The 26,964-nt window shown below is 38.1% G+C and overlaps 1 protein-coding gene across 14 annotated transcripts in view; it reads right to left on the bottom strand.

The window, feature by feature from the left end:
• The window catches only part of HYDIN (HYDIN, axonemal central pair apparatus protein), a 337,481-nt gene that overhangs the window by 245,512 nt on the left and 65,005 nt on the right, over positions 1–26,964 (bottom strand). For all 14 annotated transcript variants that reach the window (XM_025045274.1, XM_025045278.1, XM_025045276.1 and 11 more), the window contains 3 exons: positions 25,366–25,500; positions 13,772–13,971; positions 2,097–2,221 (listed from right to left, as the gene is read on the bottom strand). In XM_025045274.1, the coding sequence (XP_024901042.1) occupies positions 2,097–2,221; positions 13,772–13,971; positions 25,366–25,500 (460 nt within the window). The remainder of the gene's footprint in view (positions 1–2,096; positions 2,222–13,771; positions 13,972–25,365; positions 25,501–26,964) is intronic.

Genomic DNA, 26,964 nt, shown 5'->3' with positions numbered 1-26,964 from the left:
AAAGAAAGAAAGAAAGAAAGAAAGAAAGAAAGAAAGAAAGAAAGAAAGAAAGAAAGAAAGAAAGAAAGAAAAAGAGAGAAAGATGGATGGACAGATAGATATAGATAGATAGATGATAGATAATGTAGAATTATCAGATACAGAATATGATTAACTATGTTTAATATATTTAAGAAATAAAAGGGAAACTTGAAAAATAAAAGAGTAGAGAACAATTTTATTTAACAAGAACCAAATAAAATTTCTAAAATGAAAATAATTATAATTGAAAAATTAAAAGTCAGCAGATGAGACTTCACTAATGAGGAAATTATTGAATGGATAAGAAGAAAGTATCCAGAGACATCTACAGTGACAAAGAAATAGAAAACATAAAATAGAGGTTGAAAGGAATAAATAATAGAATAATAAAAGATTAAGTAATAGAATCATAGAGTAACTAACTAGAATTCCAGTACAAGATAATAAAATGAAGAAGAGCCAATAATCTATATAAGAAAAAAAAAAAAACAACAACATTGTCCCTACTTCACACATACACAAAAGTGAAATCAAAAATCAATCATTAATCTAAACAACTACCCTTCTAAATAACCATAGGAGAATACATTCATGATCTTGGAGAAGGTGAATATTTCCTAGCAAAAAAGGAAAAAGCATTAATCGCAAAAGAAAAAAATTGATAATGTGATTTTCATCAAAATTAAAAATTTCCACTCATCAAGAAATATTAAGAAAATGAAAAGGTGAGCTACAGACTGAAAGAAAATATTAGCAATACATACATCTGACAAATGACTAGTACACAGAATATCAAGTTATAAAGTACTCTTACAAATTAATAAAAGGGAAAACAACTAAAAATGAGTAAAAGGCTTAAAAATACACTTCATTAAAAAAGATATGTGAATGGCTAGTAAGCACATGAAAAGGTGCTCAACATGATTAATCACTAGAGAAATGAAAATTAAAACCACCAGGAGATATCACTACACCACTAGTATGTGTAAAATGAACAATACACTACGTGTTGGTGAGGATGAAACTGGAACTCTCACGCTTTGTTGGTGGGAGTGTAAAATGGCACAGCTACTTTGGAAAAATCAATGTTTCTGATGTGTTATAAACTGTGCTTTTAACCTTCCACTGTTGGTTTACATGGGCCAAAACTTCTCCCTTTGCTTAAGCTAGTTCAGGTTCCGTTTCTCTTGCTTGCAGCCAGTGAATTATGGCCAACACCAAAAGATAAGAAATATAGAGAGTAACTATGGTCATGTGTTGTTATTTTGTACGATATGCAGCCACGACCTCTTAACCACATGTCCTTAGGCAACAGCTTGAATTGTCCTGCTCAGATATGTGTCATTTGTTGCTATTCCCCCGGCTGTGCAAGTCTGTCTTCTCCCTACAATGTCCTTCTGAGACAATCTGGATCAATCAATGTGAATGGGTAAAAAAGATGTGAGGAGGAAATGAGAAAAATTATGAAATAATAAATGGCAATGGTAAAATATTAATTTCAAAACCAGATTTGGAGACTTGCATAATGTACATGCAGTCTGCATGACTATCTTAAAATTAAATACTTGCAAAAACCATGTATAATTTTCAAGAAAATGCTAGTGGCAATAGTCAGAGTCCTATATTTAAGTAAGATATTTGCATATTCTAAGGATTAAAGTAAGTGGATCTTACATAGACTAATGGGCACATATAAGACCATTCTGAACTGGAGTTTACATTTTAAAAATGTTAGACAAAATGCAGCAATAAATCAAATGGAAAACACATGGGAGATTAAGTTACTTTCAAGTTCTATTTACATATTAATAACCTCAACCTACTAGTGTGACATCTGGGTATAGGTTCCTTCCTAAGCTATGTATTTCTGAGGCTTTCAAGCATTGGAGAAACCAGTCAGGTAGGATTTATATCTGCCTCAACATTATTTCTGTTGGAGGTGTTCATTCTTTTGTTCTTTACCTTGAGAATCATAGCTTACTCTAATGCAGCCAAAATTACCATTTCCTATTTTATTTCATCATATTTTCCATCTGACCTTTCATAACATAGAACTTTTAACAAATAATGCATACCTGTGTCGTAATACACAATAAGCCTTTTGCTATGATTGCCCACAGTCTTTGGCTCAAAATCCACTTCCAGTTGCATGGACTCTCCCACATTAAGGGTTCCAAACGATGGCTCTACAGAGAAAGGCCTGCAACACACATGAGACGCACCATCAGAACACATTCTTGACTAGTATGAGGGAAGGAGGAGCTGATACATCTGCAGACAGCTCAGACTTAACACTATATTCCAGTGATTCAGAAGTAGACTTTTCCCCGTGATGTGAAGGAACTTTAGTTTTCATGTTAAAATAACAGTAACAGATCAGGAAATTCAAGAGAAACTTAAATGACACAATAATATTCTCTTTTATGTCTTCGCCATTCAGCCATCCTTTTAACATTCATTGAGTTTGTCTCAATAAGGGACAAACCTACAACATGTATGCAAATACTGTAATTTGCAAAAGAACAGTACCTTCAAGGGGATAAAAATCAAGTTTTGTAAGAGTTCAGAGAAAAGAGTGCTTCATAATGGAAATATATATATCGGAGTCCCAAAAGAAAACTGATCACAGAATCACATAAGGCTAATGAGGGCAGTTTAACAAAGTGTCTATTTAAAGGAGGAAAAGGGTATAGGGGAACTACAAGAGGTAACTCAGTCATCCAAGCTTATTAACAACAGAGCTGTTACTCTAAGCCCAAAGAGCCAAGGAGAAGGAGTAGTATTAAAACCCATAAGAGTTCTAAGAGAATGCTACCTTATGAGGAGCAAGGAGCTTTAGTCAAGACAGCCAGCCAGCCCCAGTGGCCTCTCAGAGAACACACTAGGGAGAAAAATGTCCTGATCTCAAATCTTCCTGTCTGATTGTCTACTGGGACTCCCATTGGCTGAATCCAACTGGAAGCCAAAGGCATAGGAGCCTGATGACCTATGCCATACAGGTCAGCATCCTGGGTGAGGGCAAGATGGAGATGGGTGGAGAGCATTTGGAAAGGCAACTTAGGTACAGGTTCTATGCCTTGAAAATAGAATTGGGGCATGTAGACACTATGAGAAGGTAGGATGGATTTGGAAACAGGAAATAGTTTTAATTGCCCTGGAAGAAAGTAGTAAGAGAGAAACCGGATCCAATCATGAAGTATCTTAATTAAGAGTTTTCCTTTGAAATAGGAACCCCAGCCCATTTAATTATTTTCATGGTCCATTTCACTTCTTCCAATTGCTAGTTTTTCGAAAACAATGTACCTGGCAGACTGAGCTGTTTCTGATTATTTCTTTATATGATAATAATTTTTGAAGTCTTCATTCCTTAAATCTTCCCTTAGATAATGAAATCAATTTCCAAAAACCTGAGCTTTGTTCTATGAGTGTACAGAGCTTATGGTAAAGATTGCACTTGGTACCTGTGGGTACCTGAACTTATTACTTCGGGACCTCTAGTGCTTCCCCCGACAGGCAATTGTTTATTTTCTGTGGTGCACTCTCCTTTCACGTCTTTATTTTCCCATTCCTTGGTCTGTCCTTTTCCCATAACTACAGTACCAAGCCTCCAGTGAAGCCCAGGAATTGCTGTAGAGGTACTGGTTACTAGCCTAGAGTCAACTGAATAAGTTCAAAACCCAGCTCTGCCATGACCTTGAGCAAGTCATTGAACCTTGAGTTTCCTTATCTATAAAATGAGGGTAATGTCACGACCTACTTCATAGGGTTGTAGTGAGGACTAATGGAGCTGATATAGGTAAAGTTCTTAGAGTAATACCTGGCAAACAGGAGGTGCTAAACAAGTATTTATTATTTTTGTTATCTCCCTCACTGGCAGCCCCTAGATGGAGGATGCTCCTGGGTATATCTTGGGTATTTAGATGAGTTCAAGTTTTTATAATTCTCCTCTCAATGCTTCACATTGCTCTAGAGATTTTGTAAAACACACACACACACACACACACACACACACACACACACACACACACACACTAACATACCAATCTCTTGTTCAAACATCTATAGTCATCCTCAAAATCTATATAATAAAGTTCAAAGTCCTAGGCATTTGAGGTCCCACACAATCTGCTCCCGAGCAGTTTTTGCGCTCTCATTAAACACACACATCTGTCCAAATATCGCATACGCCTGTCACATTCCAAGTCATGGTGGGGTGGGATGGGACAGAAGGGCTTTAGTCTCTTTACCCATAATCTCCCCTAGAACTGCACTTCTCCCTGCCAATCAGACTGTGCCCCCCTACACAGATATTCCAGAACTGAGGAGGTCACATAGGAATACTCACCATTTTCCACATGTCATACTCCTTCCACAGTCACTTGTCATAGCCCAGAGTCAAAATCACCTCTTAAATAGAATCTTCCCTGATTCCCCCTCTTGTTAATAATGTCTCCTTCCTCTCAGAAGCTCTAACTTTCTTTTTTACTTCTTACTTCAGTTCATCTTGTACTATAGTTAATTTTCATGTCTATGTTCCTCAATAGCTAGAGGCTCTTGAGATGAAAGGAAAGGGAAAGCAAACAAAATTTCATGAGCACATACTCTATGCTGGGTACTACTCTGGGCACTTTACATATGTTAATTCTTTTAATCTTCAAACAAAAAAAACCTTGAGAAAGTAGGTATTGTTATTTGCATTTCAGACATGACAAAACAGATGCTCTAAAAGATCAGGCAACTGTCCCAAAGTTACCCAACTAGGTAATGGTGGAGCTAAAATGGAAGCCTGCCTTCAAGTTCAGATTCTTTCTGTCTACCCCAAAACACCCCAGAAGGTAGAAGCAACCTGGTTAGATTCATTTTTGTGTCTCTCACCATCCCATGCACAATTCTTTACTCACAGGAGCCACTCAGAAGAGGTTGTCAAACTGAATTACAATCAACTTTTAGAGGGAAATAAAAATATCAGTAATCATTAATTAATCTTTATAACATCTTGGTGGAACAGAGAAGAGGAGCAGCCCTTCGGTATCTCAAGAATCTCTGCTTCACGGCAGATGAAGTTGAGTATCGCAGTCTCAAAAGTTCCTTTCTTCCTATGGCCTCAGTAAGAACCTGAAGCATTGAAAACTGAGCCCAATTTCCTGGCTTTGGGAACAACATAATCTATTGTAATATTTTCTTCTATCTTTGCCTCCTAGTTCCTAATATTTTCCTCCCTACACTGAAATAAAATTGCTTTCATTTTCTTTTCAAATATTTCCTGCAAAAGAACAGTTTTGAAATGAATTATAGTATTACATTGTAGAACCTAAGCTAAATTTCCTGTGGAAAAAGTGACTGTTCTCTAAGAAACCCAATTCCATACAGGGGTAACAGATATTTACCTGTTGGGCTAATGGTTGGGTTTCTATTACACTAAATTTCTCAGTACCTAGAAAGTCAATTGGAATAGCCATTGCTACTTAGAGCGGCCTAAGCTCTCTCAATAAATCAGATGTTAATTGTGTAGAGTGTGTTAAGTTCTGGTGCTTAAACATTGTCTGTAATTTGATTTTGTTATTTCATTTTACTAACGGCAGGCAGGCTGAACAGGCTAGAAAACATCAAGCATCAGAAAATGCTCCTACCAAGAGAAAAAAAATACTGTTCCTCAAGGGTATAAGGCTGGCTCTCCCTGCCGAAGTGCTTGGTTTTAACATCAAATCCTCAGTGATACTAAATACTTGATTAGGGAGGGAACTCGGGATTGTGAAAAGTCACAATCTATGAGAAAAAGTTTGAGAGATTTTGAAAGATTTTTGTTTAATCCACTACCAACTGCTTTTAAGAACTAAAACTATTCCATCTAAATGATTCAATATTTTAGCAGAAGACTAAATATCGGTCCTATTTCTATTAAATATTGAATATAATAGTACTTTTTCTTCAGATAAGCTTTCTTATTAACTGATTCCTCACTTGAGGTTTTAGATTTTGAAATTGCTTCTTAATCCTTTCTATTTCACGTTCCGAAATTAATCCTACTCTAATAGTAAAAATAATTCTGGTACTTACTAGAGTTTTAGGTCAAATTTGTAATAAAGTTGAAGAGTAATCGTTTAGGTTCTCTGTATATTTTATAGCATGTTACAGCTCCTTTTATTAATGTAAAAAAAATGCTTATTTTATAGTACTTGGAACATGTTTATTTTAAATTATTGTAGAGGTTTATAGTTGTAGCTTTGCCTTTGTGATATATGTTGGTTAGGCATCCTATAAACATTTATTGAGCACTATTTATTCTAGACTCTCTGCTAGATGCTGGGGCATACAAATAAAAAGAGTTAGATACAATCCTTGCATTTGAAAAGCTCACATTCTAATGGTGGCAACAGACACATAAAGAAAGTTTTATTTTTTATAATTTATATAAACCTAACCATTTGTAACTTAACCATTAATTACAACATTATTTCAATGAAAAGAATGCGATATGTCTTTTAAACAATTTCCTGTGAGATATTGTTTCTAACTGTACATTGACTCTGTAAGTGCGAAGACCAAGAGTAGACACTGGGTTTTTGACTCCACATTCTCAAATTATATTCATTGTTCTACCATGTCTATTGACAATCACATTAACTAAAAAAGTGGTCTCCAACCCTGTCTGGGCAACACAATCACCTATGCATTTTTTTTAATGGATACTTGTCAAGGAATCTCCCTAGAGATTCTGATTCCACACGATGTGACCACAAATTCAACTGCATCCTTTCTCATTGTAGCCATCGGGGTTCTCAGTTTTAAACAACAGAGACCAACTCTGGCTAACTTAAATAGAAAAGGGATTTATTGGAAAGATTTGAGGTAGCTCACAGAATTGACACCATGGGTAGAAAACATGCATTTTATGAAAAGAACATAAAACTACTATTTCATGCAGAATCTAAAAAGGAAAATAAAAAGATTTGCAGACAGGGAATTTAATTGAGAGACTTGGTTACACAAAAGATGGGAGTGATGAAAAGCCCAATTTAAGACAATGAGATAACTCGAGGATTAGTAACAGTGTGAGCCATTTCCAAGCCTGGGTTGGAGACAAAAGGAGAGGAGGAAGTGTTACCAGGTCCTGGAGACCTGGCAGAAGTTAGAACCATAGCAAATCTATCTGACAGGAACTAGAACCATAGAGAATATACAGCTGCCGGTTAAAGACTTTGATGAAGTCAGGGGAGGAGAAGGAGAAATACCCTGTCTTATTTCTACCCTCCAATCTCCTTCTAGTGCCCTCCACTTGTCAAATCTAGCTGGAATCCAGCTGACTCCGGAGCCTACAGGTACTAAAACAGCCTCACAGTGATACTGAGCAGAGTAGGAGAAGGGCGAGGAATGGATCTGAGAAATAATAGCCCAGAACTGGTCATTGTTTGTTTTAATCCAGGTTTTGTTATTAAATTCAGATAAGTCATTTCCCTTCTCAGATCTTACTTCCTTTGTCTGTAAAATGGGAATGGTGCACTAGAGTTTCTAATGTCTTTATGATTCCTGGATAGTCCTTTAGTTAGTTAGCTCACCATTTTACCTTAGAAGTGTGTCTATATTAGGAGCAGATGTTTCACATTCATAGTTACATGGACAGAAAAGTTTGAGATCTTTTCCTGTAATTTCATACTATCTGTGAAGTGATTTAGTTTTACTTTATAGGAATTATATATGGAAAAAAAATTGTTATTTATGTGTAGTTTTTAAGATTCAGCCAAACAATCTGGAAGATATGCTGCCTGTACTTGTTTTTCCATCTTAGGTGGATTCTCTTTTTCATTGGAAAAATACCAGTGTAACAGGAAGTTTTTAATTATACAGATGGTGGTTGTGGGAGGCCTTTTTTAAATCAAAAAGACTGGTTCTTTCTAAGTCATGGTGAGCCAGTTGAACAACATGCTTCCGTCTCCTTCAATCAAAATACATGAGTCTCATCATGAAATGACAAACAAAGGCTATAATAAGCACTTATGGACATCAGGAGACACTGATTTCAAAAAAAACTTTTCCATTGCTTTTGATGGTTGTTTTATCTAAAGTGGTTCAGAGTCCTGTTTCCACCTAGGATACAGAGAGCTTGAAAGGGTGCCTCTCCCACCCTAACAACGAAAAAAAAAAAAAGGATAAACAACAAAATCACAACTTTTCTTGAATCCATCAGAGGCTGAGGTTGCAGGCCAAACAAGTGACCTGAAATCTAAAAATGGACATTCCCCACCTCCCAAGGTACATAAGACATGTGCGAACTGTTTCTCCTTGAACTTCCCTACAAGCAGAAGAACAGTGAGAGAAAATGGAGTAGGAGAAGTATTTGAAGAGCTAATGGCTGAAATTTTCCAAAAATAATAAAAGATCAAGGAAGCTCAGAGAAACTCATGCAGGACTGAAACCAAACTAAACAAAAGCAGAATAAATTCCTTAAAACAAAAAACAAAACTCATCCCTAGACACATCATATTCAAACTGCTAAAAACCAAATATAAAAACAAAATCTTGAAAGTAGACCAAGAAAAAGACATACAGAGGAACAAAGATAAGAGTTACAGCAGACTTCTCGTGAGAAAAATGTAAGCCAAAAACAATAAAGTGACATCTTTAAAGTACTAAAAAAAATATATGTCTATATTACTGTCAACTCAGAATTCTACATTGTAGAGAAAATAGCTTTCAAAACTGAAGCAAAATACTCTTTTTAAAAATAGAACTGAGAGAATTTCTAGTAGACCTATACTATAAGAAATATTAATAGTTTTTCAGCCAGGAGAAATACAATATCAGATAGAAACTTGGATCTACCTGAAATGGTTCAGAGATAGTGATGCTCTGGAGCACATGGAAGAATAAGCACAAATTCCCTCCCAAGGGATGGGCCTTCAACCTGCACTATGGCAGCCCTGTTACCTACAATATGGCAGACCGAGTAACCTAAAAACTCTTCTACTAGAAAATATCTAGAAAGACTAGATAAACATAACTTACATAAATGTATGGCTGAGCATGCAAATAAGGCAAATCCACAACATTCAAAAGCAAAGAGGAAGCTAAGAACCAGAGCAGTTAGCTGCTAAGCTAATGCCGAGTCTGCCCTGGGTTCCTATAACCTATAATCTTAGACCCTGGGTTTTAACAGTCCTGCGTTTGGATGGTCAAGTCAGGGAACCAATAACAAAATCCCCAAATAAAACTGGGAAACATGAAGGGCCAGCAAACCATTCTCCCATGAGCACAAGGAAAAATGTCTGTCTTGGTTTTGAGACAAAGAAACAGTTTCTCCGGGGAGTCATAACTTTGGACATGTGTCTTATGCAGGTTTGGAGTTTGAATTGCACTATAAGTCCGCAAATCCCTCAGACAAAAAAATGACCAAAAGCATAGTCTACTTAGTCTAATCTTTGTGAACCAGGTAGAAGAAAATACTAATCCTTTATGGAGATATGCATCCTTAAACCAGCAAAGGATTCCATAGATAAGGGTCTTCTGAAAATGAGCTCACAATCTAGATCAATATACACACTATTCATTTTAAAGTCATAGGAAAGAACTTAACCCTCTGCTTCCCGTTTTCCCAAGTTGATCATTCTTGTTATGGTCCTGCTGATCAGCCACCATTCTCATGTTTAGCAATCATTCTTTTTCTTGAGAGCAAGAATTGTCTCATCATCCTTTTTGTTGTCCCATGGTGTCTACTACCCTGTAATTATTCCATAAATAATTAGATGAACTCCTTCACTTAGTAGCTATGTGCTCTTGAGCAAGATATACAACCCTCCTTACTGCTCAGTTTTCTCATCTTCAAAGCCAGCAATAGCAGGCTAAGTTCTTCTCACATCTCATCACTCTGAACTCTTCTTCTTCTTCCCTCCTCTATTTTAAAAACCCTTGTAATTACATTGCGTCCACCCAGATAATCCAAAATAATTTCCCCATTTCTAATCAAGATGGTGAAGTAAGTAAATTCTGTGCTCGCCTCCTCTCACAACCACCTTAAAATTATAACTAAACTACAGAACAATCATCATTGAGAATCACCTGATGCCTAGATAAAGAGAAGTCCTACAACTAAAGACATAGAGAAGAAGCCACCTAGAGACTGACAGAAGAGGTGAAGGTGAGAATTGGGCTGACCCCGCACCCACATGTGGTATTTAAAAATCAGAAAGGATATCTTGGCTGCGGAGGTCCCCCCAAAAGGAGAGAGAGAGGTACCAGACCCACACTAGACTTCCCATTCCAGGATTCCAGGACCAGGAAGATTAGTCTACACAACTTCTGGCTGTGAAAACCAGCAAAAAATGTGGCTGAGTGAGACACAGGGCAGCTTTCAGTCCCAGGCATTTCTCTTAAAGGGCCCACACATAGATTTACTCACTGAAGGACTCAGGACTCATACACTCTGAGCTCCAGCACTGGAGAAGGAGTTTGAAAGGCAGCAGGGACATACAGGGACAAACTGAATTGTCTGGTTTCAGGGCGAGGGCTGGAGGAACAGCTTTCTCCCAGGCAAAAGTACTGGCAGAATCTACTGTTTCTTTGTGGAGTCCCCTTCCTCCCACATGCAGACACAGGAGGTTGCCATATCTGAGCCTCCATCAACCTGACTAACACTAGCCACCCCATCCTGGTGATTCTCTGAGACTCCACCCCACCTGACTTCTAGGCCCACCCAAGCTGTTTCCAGTGGCTTTTCCATACAATTGGCCTGTCAGGTGGCAGCAATCTGCAGATTACTTGGTGGCTCATACTAGGTGGCTCCAGGCAGGGCACACACTGTGACTCAACTTGGCCTGCAGCGGGGCTCCTCCCAGGAGGCCCAGGACTGGAGTGCCCAGTGGTCGGCTTTTGACTGGGACGGAGTACCACCCAGGGCCACATACAAAGATGACACACCCAAAGGATAGACTACCAGAGCCCTGCTAAAGCAAATTCTGTTTCATAGGGTCAGCCCCTGCACTACAGCTCCTCCACTGTAGTTACCAGTCAGTTCTCACAACCAATCAGACTGTGCATCAATCCCTCTCCTTGGCTGCAAACAGCAACCAAGGCTTAACTACAACAGGAGGGTACACACAACCCATACAAGGGACACACCTGGAGCACCCAGCATAGGTGACCAGGGAGAGTGTGCCACAGGGCCACCAGGACGGCTACTATATAAGGCCACGCTACTAAGAATAAGAGACATAGCAGCCTTACCTACACAGAGAAACAAACACAGGGAGGCAGCCAAAATGGGTAGACAAAGAAACATGTCCCAAACGAAAGAAGAGAACAAAGCTTCAGAAAAAGAACTAAACAAAGTGGAAGCAAACAACATACCAGATACAGAGTTCAAAACACTGGTTATATGGATGCTCAGTGAACTTAGAGGGAGAATAGAGGAACTCAGTGGGAACTCAGCAACAAGAATAAAGAACCCCCAAAAATGAAGATAGTTTAAAGGGCCTTTGGGACATTAACATCAGTGGCGTACCAGAAGGAAAAGAGAGAGAGAGAGGAATTGAAAATCTATTTCAAGAAATAATGACAGAAAAATTCCCTAACCTGGTGAAGGAAATAGACATACAAGCTCAGCAAGCACAGAGAGTCCCAAACAAGATAAACCCAAACAGGCCCACATCAAGACACATCATAATTAAAATGCCAAAGGTTAAAGACAAGGAGAGAATCTTGAAAGCAGCAAGAGAAAAGTGGCTAGTTACCTACAAGGAAGCTCCCAGAAGACTGTCAGGCGATTTCTCAACAGAAACTTTACAGGCCAGAAGGGACTAGCAGAAAATATTCAAAGCGATGAAAAGCAGGGACCTACAACCACGATTACTCTAACCAGCAAAGCTACCGTTTAGAATCAAAGTACAGATAAGAAAGTCCTAGATAAGAAAAAGCTAAAGGAGTTCATCATCACCAAGCTACTATTATAGGAAATGTTAGAGGGACAAGAAGAAGAGGAGGAGGAGGCAGAGGAGGAAAAAGAGGAAGAGGAAGAGATCAGAAACATGAATAATAAAAAGGCAATAACTACATATCTATCAACAATTACTTTAAATGTAAATGGATTAAATGCTCCAATCAAAAGACAGAGTGGCTAAATGGATAAGAAAAGAAGACCCTTACATGAGACCCTTCAGGAGACTCACTTCAGATCGAAAGACATACAGACTGAAATTAAAGGCATGGAAAAAAAATGTTTCATAAAAATGGAAACAAACAAAAAAGCTGGTGTAGTAATACTTATATCAGACAAAGTAGACTTTAAAACAAAGGTTATAACAAGAGACAAAGAAGGATCCAGTAATCCCACTTATGGGTATTTATCCAAACAAAGTCAAAACACTCCTTTGAAGGGACATGTAAATCCATATGCTCATTGCCGTGTTATTTACAATAGCCAAGATATAGAGCCAACCTGGGTGTCCATCAATGGATGAATAAATAAAGAAGAGGTGGTACATATATATACAATAAGATATTACTCAACTATAAAAAAGAATGAAATATTGCCATCTGCAACAACATGGGTGGACCTAGAGTATTGTGCTGAGTGGAGTAAGTCAGACAGAGAAAGACAAATGCCATTTGATTTAACTTACATTGTGGAATCTAAAGAACAAAATAAACAAACAAACTCGTAAATACAGAAAGCATTTTGATGGTTGCCAAATAAAAGGGGGTTGAGGGTTTTGTGAAAAGGAGGAAGAGACTATGAAGTACAAATTAGTAGTTACAGAATAGTTATGGAGATATAAAATACAGCATAAGGAATATAGTCAATAATATTGTAATAACTATATTATCATATGGCTACCAGATTTAGTGGGGCGATCACTTTGTAAGTTATATAAATAGCTAAATACTATGTTGTACACCTGAAATTAATATACTGTTGTATGCCAACGGTAACTGAAAAATTAAGAAATTATTATAAAAAAATAAAAAACAATAATTCCCCCATTTTAAGGTCAGCTGATTAGCAACCTTAATTATATCTGCAACCCTTATCCCCCCTTATCATTATTACACATTGATGGATTCTGGTGATTAAGACATGGACAAATTTGAGGAGCCATTATTCTGCAAACCACACTGGCAGTAGCTCATTTGAAGAAACAATAAAAGAACAAACACTCTTATATAGCACTTGCTATGAACCAGCAGTTTATTAATTCATTTATTCCTTACGACAACCCTATTAAGGGGCTATTTTACTTTTTCCCATTTTTTAAATGAGAAAATTGAGCACCATGAGCTAAGGAATATGGGCAGCCCCTAGAAGTTGGAAAGGCAAAGAAATGGATTCTCCGCTCAAGTCTCCATAAAAGAACACAGCCCTGTTGACATTCTTATTTTAGCCCAGTGAGGCTTTTGAAATGTCAGATAATAAATTTGTGTTTCTTTAAGTTACTAAGTTTGTGGTAATTTGTTGCAACAGCAATAGAAAACTAATACAGTCAATTATAAAATTCACAGTCAAAACAAATGTTTATTAATAGATTCCCATGGGTCACTCTTTATGCTAAGTAGAAAGACTCTTATCTAGTATTTCAGAAAACCATCCATAGCTGAACACATAATCTGGACATCCAGTTTCCTCTTGGGATAAAAAGAAAGTCTTCCCTACATCTCCCAGCCTTGTAACTGAAGATAATAATGACTGCAATTCTAGTGAATTACTTGAGCTGACTAGATTTAGCTATAATCAATCAAACACAAGAGCCAAAGGAATGCATACCTATAAGTTTTGATGTGAAACACAGCATCTTTGTTGCCAATGTTTCGTACCAGCAGAATCTTCTGAGTGATGTATTTGACAGGGCAAGTGGAAAAATTCAATTTGTCAGGAAAATCTAGGATGGCTCGCGCACCTCTGGCTTTGATGGGTACAATAAACTTTTCTCTTTCAGTAACACAGGTCAACATATGGGCATAATCCTATAAGAGAAGGGTAAAATCATTATTTGTGGAAATACCAACACAATCAAGATAATGGGACAGGAAATATGGCCACATGCCAAAGTATCTAGCAAAACAACTTAATATATTATATGAAACCTTCTCAAGACAATTATGGTACTTTCAATGATACTCTTTTCTGAGAGAGAAAGAATAGCTCAAGTGTTAAAACCTACAAGCCACCTAAAACTAATTTAAAAAAAAAAAAAACCAAAAACCTACAAGCCAGTAGAAAGAGTATATTCATGTGTTTCCCAGATAGGGTTGTGGGATGGCGGATAGTCAAGGCACATTGTTCTTTAGATCAGAGGAGATTCACAGCAGTTTCTTCACATCCTTCTTCTAAACCCTACCAATTTACACTTCAAGCCCATGTATTAGACTGATGGCTCCATATAAGAGTCTTTCAAGGCCTACACTCTTTACAATATGACTTTGCATTCCTCCATCATCAGTGGAATCTATTTCTCTACCCCTTGCTCTGACCAGCATAATGTAGCAGAAGTTATACTATGCCAGCTTCAAGCTGAAGCCTCAAGCAACTTTGAGCATTTATAGTCTGGATCTTAGAATCCTGCCACGGCCAAGTAAACAAGCCTGATCTAGCCTACTGGAGGATGGGAGCCCAGATGGCCCAGCCAAGGCCATGCTAGACCAACCTTTGGCCCCAGATATGTGAGGGAGCCATGCCGAGATAAGCAGAGTTGCCTGCCCATCGCATGAGTATACCTAGTCAAAACCAGCTGAACCACAGTCTTCTGAGCAATAATAAATGTTTAAACCACTGAATTTTGGAGTGGTCTGTAATGGTACAACAATAGCTAACTAATACATAACCCAGTTTAAACTGCACCTCTTGTGCAAAACCATTCCTGACCATTCCAAATAAAAATGCTGAGGCCCTGGGCATGTATCTTCTCCAGTATTGAGTCTAAAAGCAACAGAAATACTGAATTAAGTCACCCTTTATGTCATCTCATTAGATAGAAAAATAGAACCCTCATCCCCAATGCAGTCAAGAAAAAGTAAACCCTCACCAAGCCAAATTAAATGTAAAAGGAAAGTTTTAACAGTCCTTCAAGAATAAGGCCACTATGGGAGAGGTGGGAAAAATGGCTTAGATGATAGAGGCTTTGTTCATCCCTCTTGTGACCAAATCAAAGTTGTGACAGAAACACAGAGCAAACAGCAAGCAAAGTCGCCTGGGATCTAGATGAACAGAAGCACTACAACTAGGGAGAGAAATAATTAATCAACCTGCAATGGTAGAAGCGGGGTGAAGATGCGAGGCTGCCTGATCCCCAGTGGCTGAGTGGAACAGAGGCCATAGCAGCAGCAGCCAGCACCTGCAGACGCCTCTTAAAGGGGCCATGTCTGCGAGCGGACTTTCACAGTGACGGACCTGCTAGCTCTGAGCACCAGCACTGGGTTGGCTGCATGGGGTGGGGCACCAGGGACTTACAGAAACACTGAGTTGTCGAAATGAGGGCCAGAGGCAAGGCTCTGTCCCTGGCAGAACTGCCAGTGGTATCCATTGTTCCTTTGCTGAGCCCTCCCCACTCCCAGTGTGCGTACCCAGTGCTGCCATAGCTGAGACATCAACAAACTGAATAACAGAGGTCGCTCCACCCAAAGGAGACCCTAAAACTCTGCCTCCCCCAACTCTCGGCCCCACCCATATCCAGGTGTGTCCTCAGTGATCCGGTGCTCCTTGCTGAGCAGCACCAAGAGTCACACTGATGGCAGCTGGCCTCGGTTTCTGGTATTGTTTCTTGAGGCAACTATAAGCACAGCATCTGTGGATTGTTTGCTGAATCTTAACAGGTGGTCCCAAAAGGGCACCGGCTGGGGCTAAACTTGGCCTGCAGCTGAACCTCTCTCAGGACAGTACTATTGGACACCTACTACACAAAGCCATGTAAATAAGACTGGGAGACTTAGGAGCTTTGCTTAATACATAGAAACAGACACAGAAAGTCAACCAAAATGAGAAGACAAAGAAGCAGAAACCATATGAGAGAACAGAACAGAGACCCAGGAATAATGGAGTCAAGCAATCTAACAGATGCAGAGTTCAAAACATTGGTTATAAAGATGCTCAATGAACTAAGGGGAAGTGTAGATGAATTCACTGAGAAATTTAACAGAGACAAAAAAACATAAAATGGAAATGGAAATTATAAAAGGGAACCGGAAATGAAGAACACATTATCTGAGATAAAGAGTATATCAACAGAGTGGATAAAGAAGAGGATTGAACTGCTGATATAGAGGATGGGGAAGGCAAGGACACTCAATCAGAATAGCAAGAAAAAAGAAGCCAAGTCTATAATAATTTAAGGAGCCTATGGGACACTATTAGATGTAAAAATATCCATGTCATAAGGATACTAGAAGGAAAACAAGAAGTTGAAGAGCTATTCGGAGAAATAATGATGGAAAACTTCCCTCGTCTGGTGAAGGAAATAGACATAAAACCTAGCAAGCTCAGAGAGTCACAAAAAGATGAACCCAAAGAGGTCCGCACCAGGTCACATTATAATTAAAATGCCAACAGTTAAATACAGAGAGAATCTTAAAAGCAGCAAGAGAAAAGCAGTTAGTTACCTATAAGGGAGCACCCATAAGACTGGCAGCTGATTTCTCAAAAGAAACTATGCAGGACAGAAGGGCCTGGCACAAATTATTCAACATGTGAAAATCCAGGATCTACAACCAAGCATACTTTATCTAGCAAAGCTATCATTTAGAGTTGAAAGACAGAGAAAGAGCTTCCCAGACAAAAATAAGCTAAAGGAATTCATCAACACTGAGCCAGTATTACAGGAAATGTTGGAGGGACTTCATTAAGAAGAAAATACATGTATCAAAAACAGGAATATAGAATGGTAATAACTACATTCCTATCAACGAGTACCTCAAATGGAAAAGAATTAAGTGCACCAACCAAAAGTTAAGAGTGGCTGAATGGATGTGAAAACAAGACTCCTACACATGCTGCCTACAAGAAACTCACTTTGGATTAAAAGACACACACAGACTGAAAGGAAGGGGATGAATAATGATATTGCCTAGAGAGTATTGTGCTGAATGAAATAAGTCAGAGAAAGACAAATATGGCATGATTTCACGTATGTGTTGAATCTAAAAAACAAAATAAACAACAAAAACGAAAGTGGACCTAAACTCATATATATACAGAGAATATTTTGAGGGCTGCCAAATGGGAGTGCGGTTGGGGGACAGCAAAAAAGGGCAAAGGGATTAAGAGGTACAAATGGATAGTTACAAAATAGACATGAAGATATAAAGTGTAGCACAAGGAAAATAGTTAATGTAATAAATATGTAGGGATACTAGATTTAGTGGGGTGATCACTTTGTGAGTTATGAGATCTCTAATCACTATGCTGTACAACTGAAACTAATATATTATGTCAACTATAATTGAAAAAAATTCATTGAATTGTACAATGTAAATATGAGCAACTAATTGTCTATTATATTTCAATAAAGCCGGGGGAAAAAAAGAATAAGGCCACTATGAAAGAAATTTGTTAACTAAATCAGGTTTACTTTTCTTTAAGTTTTCCCATCATTTTAGTGTATGTTTTAGCTGTGAGGCAATCTTGGTAAATGTAAAGTCCATTTTGAACTTAAATTTCCTTTTGGTAATCAAAAAGTAAATAGTGTTCAGTGGTGGAGGTTTAAAAAACTATTTTTGGGCTTTAGGCATAGAGTAGGAATGGGAAAGTGACATATAGATTGACATACAGACCTGGCCATGCATGCAATTTCATGAAACCCACAGGACAAGTAAAAAGCAGTAGTATCCCAATTACTTTATTCATTCAACCTCGTTTATTAAGTGTTTGAGTGCCAGGCACTGAGCTAAGTCTGGAAATACAACGAGAAACACATAAATGGATCACTTTGAGCTAACGTAATGATAGAAGAGACAATAAATAGATAAATGAAGCACACCTGATATACAATATAATACAAATAAGATAGAGATAAAATAAGCAGGAATGTTCCCATGACAGAACCTTTACACCTGCAGCCTCTCTGCCTCTCTGCCTCTCTGAACTCCAAACTCATATCCAGCTGTCTAGCCAGCATTTCACTGAATGCTAAGCTACCATGTGCCAAAGCAAAGCCCCTGATTAATGCCACTGCCTGCGAATGTGCATGAAGATGTCCTGCCAAGGGGAAGGAGTGTGGGCTGAAATCCAGCCCAGTCTGCTGGCCCCAACTGCATTATCCCACAGGGGGGAGCCTCTGTCTCATGCTCCCAAAGGCTCCACAATGCCAGCTGAGGGCCTGTTCATGACTGTCCCTCCACTCTACATCTGTTCCCTTGCTGCTGCCCTGTCTCATTACTGGCATCTCCATCCTTCCAGGGTCCTGGATTTAAAGCCCTGGAATGAGGTATCCATGATGGCTCTATTTCTCAATTTCCAAGTAAATCCTTCAAAATGTATCCAGATCACAATTACTTCTTGCCCCCTTCACCCTGCTACTCTGGCCCTCGCCACTCCGATTTTCCCTGGGATAACTGGACTCTCTATTTCAACCCCTGCTCCCCAAAAGTCTATTTTCCACACCAAGGACAGAGGGATCCAGTTGAAATGGAAGTCAGCTCAGGTTGCTCCTCCATTCAAAAGCTCCCAAGGGGAAAGCTGAAGGGCTCATGACTGCTGCAGCCTGGAGCCCCTGTCAATTCTCTGCCACGTCCCCTCCTCTCTCCCTTGCTCACTCTGCTCTCGCTACAGGTTTCCTTGCTGCTCCTTGAGCATTGACAGAGATGCTCCTCCTTCAGAACCTTCAAACACAAGGTTCTTTCTGCCCAGAACACGCTTCACTCTAGTCATGCACATAGCTAGCTCCCTTGCCTCCTTTAGGACTTTGCACAATTGTCCACTTTCTGACTGAAGCCTCCCGACTGCGCTATTGTAAACTTAACTCTCCCATCACTTCCTAGCCATTTGTTCTGCTTTAGTTTTCTCAAAGCCTTCTAACATATTGTATATTTTACCTATTTATTGAGTCTATTACATAGCTGTCAATAGTTCCACATCAACAGGAATTCTACCCATCGTATCAACCTCGTATTCCATATACCCAATGCCTAGAACAAGGCCTAGTATACTTAGTAAACAATCAACAAATATTTGCTGAAGGCAGGAAAATGAGTAATATCATGTTGTGTGAAGAAACATAAAGCACAGTAAGGGGACAGTGAGTAGGTGGAGTGCTCTTTTATATACAGTAGTCAGGAAAGGCCTCTATGAAGAGGTGACATTTCAGCAGAGACCTGAACGAAGTGAGAAATGAAGCCATGTGGATAAATGGCAATCTGGGCAAAGTGTGATTCCAAGCCTGTGACCAGAGGGGAACAAAATAGGGAGAGGTTAGAGATACCACAGGGGGGAGGCTGGAGGGGCCAGATCAGACAGGATCGTATAAGCCACTATTAGGATCTAAAGATGGCCAAAGCATTAATGATGCCGAAAGCTGGTCATTCTGTAGCTTATTTATGTTTTAGAAAAATCACTAGCTGCTATGTGGGCAATGAACTATAAGGAAGCTACAATGGGAAAATGGAGGCCAATAAGCCACCATAGTTCCAGGCAAGAGATGACATTGAACCGGCCTAGTGTTCGCAAGTAGTAAGTACTCAATAAATGTTAGCTGTCATTACTACAATGTTGTATTAAATATAATGATTTGTGTAGGACATATAGTAGGAAAAACAACTTGTGTTTACTTTTGGTGTTAGGATAATAATGATAATCTGGGTAATAATAATAATAATAGAACAAGGTAATTTCAAAAACGACAAGAGCTTTGAAGAAACTAAAACATGGTAAAGGGATAATGTGGAAAGGGGCTGCTTTAGGCTAGAATAACCAAGGCCTCCCTGAGGAGGTGACCTTTGGATGGAGACTTGAACAGCAAAGGGAGCCAATCAGGAAAGACCTAGGAATGGAGAGTATCTGACAAGGGGGAACTAAAAACATAAAAGTCCTAAGATAGGAGCAAGTACTAAAAATTAATGGGCAGTATTCACAAAATTTATTAAAACTGAGTTGCTAGACTCTTAGGTCGTCAATCAATTCTGGTTTCTAGATGGTAAAATTTAAAAAAAATTATGCTATTCAGACATAAGGATATATAAATTACACTAAGTATACTTGATCCTAGAAAACCCCACAGAATTCAACAACGAAACAGTCTAGCCTGATTACATCTGAATCCTAAAGAGATAAATACTATTTTCATTTTTATTTAGGAGATCAAACCCAGCAAGCAAAGGTTTTGTTGGGAGTTAGAACCAGGAAAGCTCCTGGCACATGTGGAAACTTAATATTAACTGAGGCTTTGAGAGAAAGAACAAAAGATGCTACTAAATCCAGGATGAGAGGCGATCACAGAGTAATTTGTCCTTTTTATTCTATATTTACATATTCTCTGCCTTGTTCTATAAGAGACTGAAGACAGCTGAAAATAGTCTAGGAAGCTAATTGAAATAGTCACAGGGATATTTTCAAACCTTTTCAGATTTCTAAACAAGGAGTTATATATATTATATATTACGTATTTTTTCATAATCAATTCACATACTCATAAAAGATTATGAAGAAATTCTTTAAATAAACTCCTTTAAAATGTATTCCAATTTCTGGAGTGCTATATTTAATATGACTATATCAGATTATGTAATATACAATTATATATTACTCTACTGGCTTGAAATTAATTCACATGTTATGACTGGGGAGGTTTTGCCAGCCTACAAGCTAAGCAATTACTTCTGTTGATGCACTCACTCCACAGTACTTAGATTCAGAGGAATTGGGTCACCATTTAGAGTCAAAATATTTACTCTGAGCTCTTTCCCCTCTACTAAGAGAGACTTAGCCATGAGTTACTTCATTTCCTAAAATGTCATCTTATGTAACAATGCTCTCCAGATGAAACTTCCGATCCATTTTTTTGCCCATTAGCCTTCCTTCCAACATGCCTCTCCTCCTAACTTTAAAAAACTGGCCGTAGGATATGAAAATGGTAGATTTGGCTTACTGAGAAATGAAGACAATGAATCTTGATTTTACATTAGCTCCATGAGAAAAAAAATATGGCAATAATTCTGTCCTTTAAAATCCCAAGCAAAGGAAAAATGAGGTCTTCCACTGCAGTAAATGCCTCTCAAGGCATGCAAGAGCAGGCATGGCCTGTGTGGGTAGCCCTCACAATGGAATGGGGAGTGGCTAACGCAGAGTAAAACCAGATCTGGTTAGAACACAGTAAATTTAATACTGGCATCCCTAAAAAATGTTATAAATTTCCTACTCAGTTAAAAGTATTTATGACATAGTATCTTCTCAATCTAAAATTCACCTGGCAAAAAAAGAAGAATCAGTTCTTACGTTCTAATCAGCTTAAAAATGGACTGTCACTCATGGATATGGACAATAGACTAGTGGTTACCAGAGGGTGGGCAGGGAGAGGGAGGTAGATGGGGCGAAAGGGATCAAATATGTGGTGACAGAAAGAAATCTAACTAACTTTATATTGTCTTGAGATTAACTTTTACTTATCTCACTTGACAAATATTTACTGCATACTATCTATATGTCAGGCACTTTGCTAGACAATGGGGTGAGAGGGGTGACCCAGACAGAACTAGAGAGGGCTAACTGAAAGCAGAAAGAAAATGAAATCCCTATCATCATTTTTGCCAACAAAAGTTGTTGATTGAGGAAAATTTTATGATTTCTATACTTTAATTCAAAATGCTGGTAATATAGTTCATTATTATTGTATACCTGGATAACATAAATATATTAACATGTTTCTATTCTTCTTGGGCCATGATTAAATTTCACAGTAAAAAACCGAGAAAACTATTTTGACAACAAATTAGATATTTTTTAAAAACATAATTGAGCAATAAAAAATTGCACTTCATCTTTTATTCACTGCAACCATTTCCCCATGATAACACTATAGTAAACAGATGCTTCCATAAGCCCAGAGAAGTACCCACTTTTGCTTTCCTATAAAAGCCTAATTTTTTTTATACTCCTTTTAATAGTAAAGATACAAATTTAAGAGGAAGAGAAAAATGTCAGGCCCTAGACTTTTATAGTATTATAACAACATTGACTATTATATTTCTACCACACATGACATGTATATTAGGATTATTAGATTAATAACGCATCCAATATTTTTTTAAAGTCTGTGTGAAAAGAAGAGATAAGGAAAGCCAAAGGAAATTTGCTGCACCTGTTATCTGGATATTTGGCATTCTTAACAAGTTAAATCCCCAGGAAGCCAGAGTAACAGATGACAGGAAAAAAAATGTAAATTGCATTATCATCTTCGACATGCTAATATACATGAGTGCTGAAAATCCCATTGAAAGGGGACTGGCTTATTAAGCTGTGGCATGCTGCAATTTACATATCTCACCCTCCAGATGTGAAGGGATAAATGAGAATGGAGTGTGCTCAGATCAGCAGGGGATAAGAAAGAAAAATACATATTGGCTATTAATTTGGCCAACTGAAGAAAAAGTGACACAGTGAAAAGTTTGCCTTTAATTTTTCCTAAAATAAATCTGGCCTTAGTTGGTTCTCTGCTACATTCTGGAGCAGTACTAAAGACAGTACAACTAACCCTAGCTGGTCATTCTATGCATGGCCCTGCTGGCTTTACAATGATAAGAGTGAATGTAGATGCCCAGGAACTGAAAAAGCTACTAAGAGTGGGGCTCTGCCGATGGTTTTAGTGTAACATGATCTTTACAGAAAAAGGGGATCCAAACTAGCAGCAAGAGCTTCCCCAAATACACACCATCATTCTTAGTTAGCGAAAGAAGAAATTACTATGTCCTTAGAGAAACAAATTCTGTAAATTATATTATTATAGAGTCCAAATCTAACACAATATCTTAATGTATCCAAAATTGAATAGTTAAATTTCCCATAGGTAGCCATATGTATCCTCATATGTCTCTTCATATGTGCATGTAGCCTTTGATAACTTTCAAACACTTAGCAAAAGAAACAGTAAAGCAACACTTAAATTTTAATTAGGGTTTCCCAATAGACATGCAACAGTTAGCGAAACGGAATGATAAGGAGGAATAAAAAAGCTAAGAGTAAGATAAGCAGCTACGAAATATAGCCAAATAATAACTCTCAGTGGGAGTGTTAGAATTTTCATATTTATAGAGTAAATACAACATATCTAAAATACATTTTAATTATTTATTTGCTATATAGATAAATAGTAATAAAATCTTTTAGCTTTCGATTAGAGAAAAATTAAAATCTATATAAAGAAAACAGTATAGTATAACAAATCCCATGTACCCATCACCCAGATTCAACAATTATTAATATTCTATCATTCTGGCTTTGTCTATACCTCCAAACATTCCCACTTCTATTATTATTATTTTTCTATGGTTTTTAAAGTAAAATTTAGATATCCTGGAAAGCATAAATATTAAATGTACAATCTTGACAAATGAATTCATCCATATAACTCACACACCTATCACGATATAGAACATTCCACCTTCTCAGAAATTCCAGGTATCCCCTTCTCAGCCAGACTACTTGCAAGTAGAACAATACTTACCCAACAAAAGATATATTCTCTCCAGCACAGAAAAAAATTAAGTTAAGCCAACTCTTCAAATACGGCAAACTTTATATTTCAAGCTACATGAAGTTTTATAATCAGCTCCCTATAGAAATGTCATGGTAGGAATTTGACACCCAAACTAAACCCAGTCACCGTTCTCTGCAGTTAGTATTCAGATATAGAGCCTGAAGAAAAAACAAGAATTTCAACGACATGTAACAAAAAGCACTACTTCTGGAGCTATTTATCTTTTTGTTTATTTCAATACTACCCCAAAATGACAGGTCCATAAACACGACCCGAGAAATAAATAGTAATATTACAAAGTAACAGCAGTGTTATATTATAATGGAATTTCTAACCACTCACTACAGTGATACATGATTGGCAGACCACATTAAAATCTCTTTCTCTCTTCTCTCCAAAAAAGTAGGAACAATAGCAATAGTAGCAAGAACACTGGTAATGACATTGACAGCTGCTAATAAGTATTAGTGATGATAAGCATTCAAGCTAGGTTTCTCTGTTTCCATTATGCTCTTTTAATTCCAATCATAATGGCACAATACAGATCAGAACACAATTTTTAACATTATATATAACCTCACATTTTGTTATGCCTATTTAAGCCTTGATTTTTGTCCTTACTCCTTCAATCATGCTGGTAAAACCCCTTTCTTCCTTCCCACAAGTCCTCACTTTGACCCAAATAAAGGAAAACTGAACCCACAATTTTGTGCTCTTGGAGAAGGGCTTGGGAGGAAGCCTCCTACCTCAGTCCCCCTTCCTTCTGGGAAGAAGTGGAATTTCTACAACTGAGAAGAGCTGAGAATGGGCTGGATTCCCCATAGCTGTAGTGGTGCTAAGGGGAAATGGCCTCTTTTTGAACTCAGGCTCCTTCTAGCCTGCCTGTGGGTAGGTGAGGTAAGCAGAGCAGGCAAGTATCTGCTCTCAGCTCTAGCTTCTCCACTCATGCACGAGTGGAGCTATCAGTTAGGTCAGCTCTTTACCAAAGACCAGTTATCTACTAGTCACTGAGAAGAAGGAGGCCCTGTCTAGGCCTCAGGTCCTGGCCACATTCTTTGCCATTAATGAGAATGATACTGTGATCAATATTTGGATCTTGGATCTCTTTCCTAAACTAGTTAGAATCTGGGAAAGAGGAATGTAACTAACTGATCTCAAACTTCCAAGAAGCCATAGTCTTTATCCTTTGTCTCAGCTCACTGTATCCAGGCCAACCTTTTCCTTTTTGGCATCCTTCTAGCTATGTGGTCAAACATAAATATGCTGAGGTAGGTGCCACAAGAGCAGAGGGGAATATCCAGAAGGATTACCCTTCTTTATATCCTGGCTACTCACAGCTCATATAAGCCCTCAGCACTCTGACAGTTCTTTCCTCATTCCCAGTGGTATGCCATCCTTCTTCTTACCTATCCTATTCATTCTTCTCACCACCACCACCAGCACCAACAACAATAACACCATCAACAACACCGACAACACCATCAACAATACCAATACCACCACCATCAGCACCGAAACCCTCAACAACACAACTAGCACCACAAAACCAATACCTCTAACGATAACACTACCAAAACCAACACCAACAATGCCACCGCCTGCACCACCACCTCCGTGAATGTGCAGAATTGCAAACTGCTAGTGACAAGCATTCAGCCAATTTTCTTGGCAGACCTGCTACTACCTTGTTCTCCTCCGGAGTGAAGACGACTCGGAATATGGATGGCACTCCTGGAGCTACTTTGTGGCCAATATCTTTGGGGCTGATTACTTTAAAGTAAGGTGAACTTTCCTCAACAACTTTCACCATCCTTGGAATCTGCAAGAAAAACACACAGTGATGACACTGTGCATGTGAAAATACAGAAGAAAAAGCACAGGCTTTGCAGTTAAACATGAAATCTCCATCTATTACTAACTATGCAACCTTGCTCAGGTCTAAACCCATTTTCATCAAAGGAGATGACAGTACCTACCTTTATTACAGTGCCTTATACAAAGTAAGCATGCAGTGCATTTTAGCTTTAATTTTTATTAACATTATTACTCATTTTTATTGTTATTACAAGTCTTTGTTCATTTTATTATTTAAAAAAAAAAAAAAAAAAACTCAAGCAGGAGCCAAAAAGTAATGTAGAAAGAGGAAAAGAGAACTGGAAATGAGAAACTAAATTGGTTGGCAGTCCTATATGAAAAGAGAGAGTCCTAATGTTATGTAATATATCGCTTCTTGAGGTCTAGGAACATAACCCTGAACATCTAGGTTCTTTTTTCTCTCTATGCCTACCCTTTCGCTTCATCTCATAAGCTTCTCTTGCTAACACTCCTGTAGCAAAGAACTAAATATATCACTTTCTCCAGAGTCTGGCTTTGCTCTCATGAAATCACCCTACTGATCTCTGAAAGGCATCACTGATTCCTTTAATGAGCTATTGTACCGAATATAACTGCAAGTCTTCCCATTGGCCTTGGATTCTTGCACAGTCCTTACTTATTTTCCCTTTTTTCTTATAGTGATAATTTCTATCCACATTCTTAGACTCCTGTAAGCATTCCTACTTGTCTTTACACCTCAAGTTTGGCATCTCTCAGATGCCTTCCTCCCTGATTATTCTTCACACTTAACTGTGCTTCGTGCTGACCTTCAGCCTTATTCTTTCTTCATTCTTGTTAGATGTCAAGGAAATCTTCAGGAATTTAATTCCTTTTCTTAAAATAAACCCTAATTTATCTCTGGGGAAAAAAGGCATAAGAAAAGAGAAGAAATCTTCAGGTGCAACCACAGAGACAAGGTATAAACAGTGGGAGAAGCCATCCAAAATGATCTTATCTGTAAACAAAATCTGAAGGCTATCTGAGGTAGGCAAAGGAGATAAAAAAGAGGGAAAGCAATCTTCATTTTTTTTTTTGAAGTTTTTTTTTTTTTTTAATACAATTTGTAGAATACAAATGCATTGGCTGGACAATTGCAATTCATAAAAGGAATTAGACTCTAATGCAAATTATGTAAACATGAAAAGTAATTGCCCTGTCTTAAATGAAGCCTAGCCCAACTGGTCACACATGAGAACTTCATGACATTCATCTGAGCCAATCCTTTATTCATCAAAACATCAGTGTATGTTGGGAGTTTATTGTTTGTTGGGCACTGCCCTGGGACTGAAAATATAGCAACAAACAAAACAACACAATCTTGTCTTCACTAAGCTTACAGTCAAAGGGCATGTTTTCATTTATTTTCCTAAGTCTATCAAATTAAAGAATTAATCTAAAATCCTACATG

Source organism: Pteropus alecto, unplaced genomic scaffold (assembly GCF_000325575.1).
Source record: "Pteropus alecto unplaced genomic scaffold, ASM32557v1 scaffold42, whole genome shotgun sequence".
Taxonomy (NCBI): domain Eukaryota; kingdom Metazoa; phylum Chordata; class Mammalia; order Chiroptera; family Pteropodidae; genus Pteropus; species Pteropus alecto.
This window is presented reverse-complemented; position numbering and strand designations above follow the sequence as displayed.